Here is a 10,252-nt window from a genome sequence, read left to right on the forward strand (position 1 = left end):
ATGGTCAACCATCAAATCACATGAGAGAACTTCAAAAGAGTTCTAAAATATAAAAGATGGGCATGCAACCTAAAACCATTTAGCTATAGTTGGAGAGGCCATTGTCATACTTATGTGCCCAAGATACCCCAAATTAACATGGGTTTACTTTTATCTCCACATCAATAGTCCCCTCAGGTGTAGGGACATTGGACCTTTCACAAGGTATACTCTTCAATGGTAGGCATAAGGCCTGTTATTTGGACATCACAAAGTATAGGCAAACCTATCATGCAGGGACTAATGCAACACTTGCTTTGGTAACATGAAAGAACAGATGATTTGAGTGAAAGAAAAGCTTGAATTAATTCTGTCATGTACATTGTATTTATATACAAGTGTTGGGTGATAAGCCTAGCTTAGCATCTTAACACGAATAAATCCTAATCTAATATTACAACTAGCTTATGTAATTATTCCAACATTATAACGAACTTCCAATCATTGAAAATTTTATGCAGCTAAGTCATGGATAATGAGATGACTAAGTGAGAATTCCATAAAGAGTGCCGATGTTACCAAGATCTTACCAAAAGTATTCATTAAAATCATCATAATTTCTCCAAGCAGAATGTGGTGCTCGGCCGTTCTCATTGTTTGCGGCTTCCTGTGTTCCAAATTTAAATGCATATGTCATAAAATAACAATGGTAGCACGAACTCCCATGAGGAAACAATTTTCTGTTTGGGTATCAAACAGCTGCAATCTAAATAGCCAAAGTACCCCAGGAATAGATCAAGCTTTCCTAAGAATAAAGGATATCATAGCAACTTGAAAATCAACTGTCAGACCTTAAAACATAAAGGGGATGAAATATCACTATCAACATTCTGAATAATTACCCAGAACTCCTTCAAAGAACATTAACCTAGAAAAGGCAGACCGGCAGGATCCATACAACAGATCCAAACTATGCTCAGATAACTGAACTTTTGTCTAAGACTGTTCGAAATATGTGCAGCTGTTCTATTTTTCCATATGCAAATAGAGCTTTGCAGCTACTTCCACACTAGTTTCTCTTCATTTCTGCAATTATCACACATTGATATAAATCCACTACACGTACTGCCACTTTAGGCTCCAAACTACTAACCCGAAAGAGAGGCGGGTCCTACATTAAACTAACACAGGGTCCTTAAGCATACAGCAACATGAGCAAATGTAAAATTCAGGAATAAGAGGCTTACCATTAAGATAAATATAAGGTCACAATCCTAATAAGCTTATAGCCTGTACTGTAGCAGGACTACATGTAACTAAAAATGTTCATCAAAACTTTAGTAACTAATCGGGGTAGATGAGATCCCAACAGTGACAGCAAGAGTTCATAAGTAGCCACACTACAACCTCCACTGTACCTTAAAATTTCTGTAATTACTACAATCAAGTTCCCTTTACATGTCGGAACTACAGAAAAAAGTATAAATCACACATTATCCATGGGAATTTGATCAAAACTCAATTTGCCCATGATCATGTGGTTTTACAAAATTTGAAAGGTTACACAGCTAGTTTATAATAAAATAACAAAAGAATCCTTGTTTTAATTACATGAAAAGTAATATGTAAACAAGACAGTCAAATTCAGATATGGATTTCATACAACTTATTATTAGTCTTACCCTAGTTGAATTAAGATTTTTCTTTTAAAATAGATGCAAGCATATAAAAGAACTCAACCTGTTAAAATAAGTACAACACAGGTCCCTAACAGTCCAAACCAGAAGATTGTGGAGATTTTTAGCCCACAAAGGCCGTAGATATTCAACTAAACATAACGGAGGTAAAACATAATTTGCCTTCGATAAAACACTGCAAAGAAGTAAACATGGGCAGATGGCACCTCCCTACTGAAATTGCACAAGTAGTTAAAAGACAATAGGAACAAGGAGCTAAGATGATTAATAGAGACCATCAGAAAACAAAGTTGAAAACAGACAAGAACCATTAACCATAATCAAATAAGAAACTTAGGCAAACCAGTAACTAAATTGGCAATATAATAAAATAGGTATGAAGTTACTGCTGGGAAATTGTGACATACCGCAGCGACAACATCATAAAGCGGAGTGATAACTTGGTCGAGGAATGATACTACACCATCTTTAGAACAACTATTGGCCGGCTGAGCAATGTGCTGCCTTAGAGCTTCATCCATTTCCCTCGCCATCTTTGAACCAACATTAAAATTCAGACAGATAAACAAGCTTATAAAAACATCACATCACATTGAAAAATACAGACAAACACACACATTTAAACTTCACAATCGGAAAAGGGGAGAAGGAAAGTATGCCCACAAGTAATAAAATTATACCAATATACACATCAAAATATAAATAGCGAAGCCTACAACAGGTTATGACCAAATCTGCCTATATCAATACATCAGTCTAGGGTTCACTTACATGATGAAATATGTAGCACAAGCATTCTGGAAGGAATCTAATGTTGGCAGCCTCACCCCAAATTAAGAAGTACAAAGAAACAAAGAGTACTTTTTTCTCCTTGTTAACAGCATCCAGACTGCATACAATGAACAGTCAATAACTCAATCATCACTGTTTTAATGAAGAACACTAACAAAATAATCAAAAAGTACTTAAAGGACATGAAAATCCTCACTTGCTCCAAACAGGTTGAATGCACAAGTAGTTGCACCATTTGATGTAGTTATCAAGAGACTTCAGAAACACCTTCTGCACAGCAGCCTCGTCCAATTTCTGAATAAAAAACAAGGGCAAATATATTGATCAAATTAGCTAAATAAAAATAACTGCATGGCATATATACCAGCCCTTAAACAAAAAGGATACGAGTAGTTGCAGGGGTAATAATTAAAATGTTAAAATAATCCAAAATTTTATTTGATTAAAAAGAGGGATCCAATGAAAGCAAACAAAATCATTTGGCAGCCTTATAAGCACTTCAATAAAATCAAGGTTATACATCTGTCCTAATGTGCAAATGAGAATGCCCTAGTAGGTCAAAAAGTGGCACCAGCACCAGCTTTAGATTTACCTTGCCAACAGCTGTTCTTGGAAGGCAAAGAGAAAAGACAAGAAAGAAGGGTAAAAAGATAGAAATAAAGCAATGAATAGAAAAGAGAGAGAGAGAGAGAAGGAAAAATGTTTAAATGAGAAACGATTGCCATGTTTCAAGTTTGAGCACATGGACAAATATACCTTTCCAGCTTATAGACAGTAGCGAGACTAACAGTGTCAGTGTGTGCGCAATACATTCAAATTCTCATTGAAGATCAAAATTGATAATCAGAAATCTTCCTCGGTTGGTTTTATCTTCTGGATTAACAAATTCTATAATGTTTAGATCCCAATTTGGCCGTCAACCAGTTCTTTTCCATACTCTTCTCACCTTTGAACAGTGCCAAAATCAAGATTTAAATCCAGAATTTAAGTTTTAACTTGAAGTACCATGAATCCAAGCTTATATTATTGTTCTTATTCTTTGTCAAACAATACAAAGTTCGAAGTGCAAGTTAAAGCTACTGACACACAGGGTAAGCCAATGAAGAGACATGTCACCTCCAATAAACCACTACTCTTGAACTTTGAACTGTAAAAAACTTGCATGACAAGAAAAGAAGACCAAACCACAGAACTAAAATTAAGAACATGGCCCTAGATCATTGAACATAGGCAACAAGCAAATTTAACCAAAAGATGCCAAATAAAAAATCACCACAGGGAAAAAAACCATCTTGTATAGCAATGAGGTTTAACAGAAGCAAACTACTGTTGGCATAAGTAAGATGTCTGAGAGTGAATGCTACCACCTCTCCCAGCGTAGCAAAATCCAGGACCTCTTAAATGCCAATCAGGGAAGCATTCAACAAACATCAAAAAGGCAACAATAGAACAAAGAATAACACACCAAAATCATAACTTACTGGCTCAGGTTCCTCAGGAATACCATGTCTAGATTGTTCATTGGCAAGGAGAAGCACTACATGTTCACGTTGGTTAGAAACATTGTCTTTCTGAAAATGAAAAAGTACATGAATGAGGTATTAAACAACAAATAATAAACGCAACATAAAAAAATTAACACCCAAAAGACACATTTATAATGCATGATATGTTTAAAGAGCAATTCCATGAGGATGAGTAAGAAATTAGAAACAATACTCAACAAAATTAACTGAAACAAACAAGATAACCATGGACCAAGAAATTATATTTTAGTCAAACACATTGGCATAACAGACCATATTTACTTTTCACATGTAAATGGTCAAAGACAGCACAATGCTAACTCAAAGAATGAAGTACGTACAAGTCCTACACATTGCTCAAGTCTGTAGCCCCTTGGCTAATTAGTAAGAACAACCACAACAAGCAAAACAAAAGCCAAGACACTTTCACACCCAATATCAAACATGAGCTACAAGATCGCCTTATGGTTTACTGGCTGGTTATATTTGGACATATAAACCAAGGGACAGTAAGAGGCTGATAGTTTCCACATAACCTAAACATTCCAGGACATAATTAGGTTCCACAAGAAACTAGAGATAAGCAAGAAAGCAGACTAAGGCTTTTAAACTTAGAAATACCAGAAGTTTCTCAATTTGTAAATACATAGAGGAAACACAATGTAATCAATTTCATCATAGCAGTACAAACCTGAAATCCAAAAACATAATGCAGAAAATCCATAAGATCAGGGCTCCTTGTCTCGGGAATAGAAAAATCACTAGGCAATTTTGGCAAGCTCCTATCGTGCTTTAATGCCGACACTGCTGCTCGTACCTGCCCATGCATTTTCAGTAGTTAAATTGAAATACAAAACTACTATGAGGTCTAAAAAAGGCAAAAATATCTAACCTCAGGGAATGACACAATAGCATTTGTTATGGTAGGAGCATCCAGTGGGAATGGGATAATGTTGTAAGCAATCAGGTCCTCAGTCATGGCTGCATCTGAATCAATGACCCGTTTCAACTGCTCAAAAGAAATTGCAGCTACATGAGCAGGAACTAGAATCATAAGATTATATTACTGCTGAACAACATACTACAGAATATGAAGACATAATCTTCAACAAATAAAAGAGACTGCACTAATACAAATGAAAACATATGGAAACAAGTAAAACCAAAGCCCAGAGTAAGTTAAATGCAAATGATATGAACAAAATGCCACCTAGAGGTCCTACCAATTAAGCGTTTAGGGTAAAATAAAGAAACATAGTATATTAGATGCTTTGAGTTACCAGGTTCAGAAATTACATTCCATAGTGAACATTAAATGAAGGCCTTCATACAACTAATTACACCAAGGGTATATGGTGACATTGGTCAAGCCTTAATTCATTAGATCAAAGGAACACAAGAAAAGAAGGTTAAAAGAAAGGATTATTATCAGGTAGACTGACAGTGGAGTTAAAAAACCACAAGCAGGGTTAGGAAGATCCCATGTGTCCTTTTCTTTGTTAGTTTTTTTTTTTTTAAATATAGTGTAAGGACACATACAAGCTTCCACAAATGGTGATAGGAAGTGCTCATGTGTCCTTTTCTTTGGTAGTTTTTGTTTAATAAAGTGTAAGGGCATATACTAGCTTCCTAACCCCATTTGTGGAGTTTTTTTAACTCCATTGGCAGTAGACATGATAATTTTCCTAAAAGAAAAGCCTTCTAATTCTCTACCACTATTTTCACTCTACTTTCATAAAAGCAACTCGCAACACATAACAAAATTCAAACTCGAGATCTATCAACCTCCTAGTATATGTGAACATCTATGGAAGCGCTCACATACTAATAAAGCAATACTATCCGCATAAGCGGTCAAACTGGCATTAAAAAGGAGATAAGTATGGTTAAACATAAATCTCTTGCTGTTGATGCTATGAGAGGTTAGCTTGTTATAAATGAACACAAGAAAGAAATCAGTTAAAATATTTTAAATAATAACTAAAGACTATACCACCAACCTCCACAGGTATTTCCTCTGTCAACTGCTGCAATACCATCCCCAATACTCTTAGCGTTCCAAAAACCCTTTTCCTTTTCAATGTCTTCCGCTCCAACCTAGATAAGAAAAACATGAAAGAATAGAACAATTTAAAAATAAAAAATAGAATCCTGCAAATAATAATAAATAGAAACAATGGAGATCAATCTGCAAAATCAACATGAAAGTTGAAAGTTAAAGATAGACTAACCCAATCCATTTAAAACAGATACTTAGAAAAAGTCTAACACATCAATAGCAACAGAGTAATTTTGATAACAAAAACCTTGTCAAATTAAGAGAATTTAAGGTTAAATCAGCAATAATACATAAATGTCAAGTAAATACATAAATGTCAAGTAAATGCATAACATAGCAAGCAACAATCAGTTCATCCTTTGACCTTTTGTTAACACTTCTAGATGTGGTGAACCTGGAGAAGACAACAATTTCGATTCATATTCTTTAAACAGTGAAGCTAATGGAAATATTCTAAATATGCTAAACCACAGACCTACGTCATTTCACTTACAGAATTGCATATGTGAAAAAAATACTTAAATATGGAACCGAGCCAACTGTAACATGAATGATTCAAGGCTCTCACACATAGGCAAACCAAGGTGCCCAACATACTTGCTTCAAGACTCCAGCAACCAAAAGGACAGAGAGACAAGAGGGAGAACAAATGGAAAGCACATCTAAAAGGAAGAGAAATTTAGAGAAATGGGGAAAGAAGGAAAGCAAAGAGTTGTGACTATATAGAACATATAGAGGAGAAGCCATGGTTAAAAAAACATGGTTTCTATTTAAGATACATACTCCCCAAGGTTGCCACTGAAAACACCTGATTCCCTCAACATCATTTCTTCTTCACGTAGCTTGTCAACGTTGTTCTTCTCTCTATAAAGCCTATAGAACTCCAGCAAGCGAGCAACATCTTGGCTCCTGTCTATGGTCCCAACCTCTCTTTTCGCTAGCTTTTGCTGAAAATTTGAAGTATGTGTCAGGAATTGCAAGTTACATTACAAAGAAACATTAAGAGGATAAAATCTTCCATATAAAATATCCTTAGAAAAAATGCATTAAATATTCAAACATTCATAAGCCAGCCACATTTCCAACCTAGCTTTCTCCAACAAATACCAACATGCAAACCTAATAAGCACCAACAGAAACCAAGATGCATACATGTTCAGGCATGAAATACTTCATCATATTAAGTGCACATAAATTAAATCTCACAACTATTAATTGGAGTCATAGTAGCACATAAATTTAATAAAGGCCTTAATAACTATTACCAATTCATTTTATGTTGGATGCCCATGTTAAAATTTAACATGGCATCAAAGCCGAGCATTGCCTCCATTGATGCGTAGTTGATACAGCATGAGAGGCCCACTGTGCACACATGTGAAGCTCATGCCACATGATAGGACTTTCGCCTCTACATGTAAGGCTGAGAATTGAGGTAAAGATAAAGTAGATTCCACATCCGTTAAATGGGGGATTAACTAGGGAACATAAATATAAAGTGAGCCTCTCCACCTATTGTCCATTGGTTTTAGGTTAGATGCCCATTTTAATATTGAACACAACATAAAATAATCATTTCAATTGTTCTAGGACTTTTTAGCCAACCCTATTTGATGAATGTGCTGTCAGCATCTAAACTTGCATAAGGGAGTCCAAACGCCAACTACATCCAAGGAAACAAGTAACAACCAAGAAGCACATGCTCGTCTATATGTACACACACAAAAATTGCATACTGAAGAAACTACTCATTCTCATTCTTGCAATAGAAGTTCTTGCTTTGCGCTACTAGCATTTTTCATAGATTTGATATATACCTTGATCACAGACATTAGACCAGTCTTGAATTGTAAAACACCTCTGCCTTCACTATTAGGATCCAGATTTTGAGCAAGCGAATAGGCATGCTCACATACTGCAAGAAAGCAAACAAATTTAGCAAGTCAAAAACATTAAACAGCTTTGCCAAAGACCTATGATACTTCTCTAAAGCAAAAATGATAGCTTCAAAGCTGTAAAAACTAATATGCAGCCTAAATCATTCTTGTCAGTCACATAACTGAAATAGATAACTTGCTTATCATAATTGTACTTTCAATACCAAATTCAGTCTCTTATCATTCTAGCAACAAGCATCAAATTAACAGAAAAGAGAACTGCTCCTTCATAGAGAGAAAAAAAAAAAAGAAACATCTCACATACATATAGATACTCATACACACATACGTGCAAAGAAACAAATAGAGAAACAGTTTTAGCTGTTTTATATTAGCATTGTCTAAGTGTCTTCAATTTTTTATGCTCAACATATAAACTATCATCAGTTGGACTCGTGTGCACACTTACAGACTACATACTAAACAACAAGCATAACACCTATAACCTTAACCACTAAAGCATTGTCTATTAACTGTAAGAAATATAGCATTCTGCAAGGGTTCAAGTCATATGTGTTAACATTAACCAATCCTTAATCTTCCAACCATAACTCAAAACCCTCTAAGGCCATAATTCATTCACCAAATATTTACTAAGTAACAAAAAATAAAACATCCGCAAGGGTACTTAAAACTCCCACTAGAATTGAGGAGCTTGACTTCTCATCACACAAGCTCATACTAGGTGTATGAGATATGACTTCATTAGCCATACAACTTGAAAATAATACCACCAATAAAAGTGACCTATAACCATTTTATAAATATGCAATATTCTTAAGACATAACTTTGGAACTTTCTACTTATCATAAAAAATTTTGAAAATTTAGACATGCCTTCCAATACCCATGATTTACATTTAGCAACATAAATAAGCAATAAAAATCAGAAAAAATGAATGATCGGTTGAAAGAAAAACAAAAGATTCATACATAGCTATGTTGCAAACCAAAGGAAAAGAAATAAACATACAAATTCTAGCTACGTTAGGTTCTTCATCCTGAATTTCATCTGCAACTCTCAGAATTGTATCTATCTCTCTATTATTAAGAGATGAAGGAACGTATCCAGCAATTCCACCAGCAGGATGTCCTACTGAACCCATCCCAAATCTTTCCCTTCTTAACGCCGCCCGTACTAACCGCTCCCATAGCTCCTCCGCTCGAGACATTTTGGTATAGATAAGTCACACAATTTCTACAACAACAGATTATAGAAATTCAAACATCAGAACTCATAAAAGCTTACGTATAAAAGTAAATATCAACCTATGCAAGTCAAGAGCTACAACAGCTGAAATATGTCATGTGCTAATCATACAACAAACAAAGCATCATAACAGCAAAGTACATTAGCTGCCTCGCTGCAGCGCCTTGTAGCCAGAACAGTCAAGATTGATACGTAAGATTTTTAGGAACACTAAAATGCGGATAAACAGTAAGTTAACTAATTAACACAGGCTATAAAACTTTTTTCTAAAAATGAAAATTCAAAAACAAATATAATTATAGCACCCCACGAATTGATTTTAAGCCCATAATAATACTAAATCCTATCTCACATGCCTTCAGCTGCGACTAACAGACGAATTCAAACTTTAAAAAATTAACATTTTTTATTCAATATTTACATAAAAGAACACACATATGAACAAGATCCGAAATTGCTTTCTACGTTTTATGAGATCTTTTTCTTCCTCAATTTCCGGACACACAAACAGATCACTGGAAGTTTACATCAGATGCTGAAAATTAAAAAAGGAAATGGCGTACCAGATAACTGTAAGGAAAAACCCTAGCATCCGAGTTGAAACGAGTTCAATCGATGAGAACTCGGGAGGTTTTTGAATAAAAGTAGACGCTGAAATAGAAAGGAATGGTGGTTTTGATTTAATTTTAAAACAGCAAAAAGAGACGAGATCAATGAAAAAGAAAAGTAGCAAAGGTAAAAAGAAACCAGTTTTACCGGCAACAGCCGGTTGCACACGCCTTTAAATTGTATATGAATGACGCGGTGAAGCAAGCTCCGTCTCACGTGCCAACTAATGACTTTGCACGCTGAAATAGACCGCTGAAATAGACAATCCCAACCCAACTGATTTTAACTTTTCCATATGAAAAAAAGCACTTTTTTTAAGTTACATTTTTTTCGCAATCCTTTTGAGTAAATAGTACTTTTTAGGGAAAATACTTCTCAAAAACGCAATTCAACATGCCCTAAATTAAGTTCGAATGATACCAAATTCCAAGCTCGATGATTAA

At 35.0% G+C, this 10,252-nt stretch overlaps 1 protein-coding gene across 1 annotated transcript in view; it reads right to left on the reverse strand.

Annotated features, from left to right (window-relative positions):
* LOC105790104 (callose synthase 9) overlaps positions 1–9,930 on the reverse strand; it is a 29,849-nt gene extending 19,919 nt beyond the window's left edge. The window contains exons 1-12 of the mRNA XM_012617519.2: positions 9,764–9,930; positions 8,964–9,188; positions 7,871–7,968; positions 6,837–7,000; positions 5,995–6,091; positions 4,887–5,003; positions 4,686–4,811; positions 3,950–4,039; positions 2,665–2,762; positions 2,448–2,565; positions 2,084–2,209; positions 570–646 (exon numbers count right to left, since the gene is read on the reverse strand). Coding sequence (XP_012472973.1) covers positions 570–646; positions 2,084–2,209; positions 2,448–2,565; positions 2,665–2,762; positions 3,950–4,039; positions 4,686–4,811; positions 4,887–5,003; positions 5,995–6,091; positions 6,837–7,000; positions 7,871–7,968; positions 8,964–9,162 — 1,310 coding nt within the window. The 5' untranslated portion in view covers positions 9,163–9,188; positions 9,764–9,930. The remainder of the gene's footprint in view (positions 1–569; positions 647–2,083; positions 2,210–2,447; positions 2,566–2,664; positions 2,763–3,949; positions 4,040–4,685; positions 4,812–4,886; positions 5,004–5,994; positions 6,092–6,836; positions 7,001–7,870; positions 7,969–8,963; positions 9,189–9,763) is intronic.
* Between the last annotated feature and the right edge of the window lie 322 nt (positions 9,931–10,252).

This window comes from Gossypium raimondii, chromosome 8 (genome assembly GCF_025698545.1).
Source record: "Gossypium raimondii isolate GPD5lz chromosome 8, ASM2569854v1, whole genome shotgun sequence".
NCBI lineage: Eukaryota > Viridiplantae > Streptophyta > Magnoliopsida > Malvales > Malvaceae > Gossypium > Gossypium raimondii.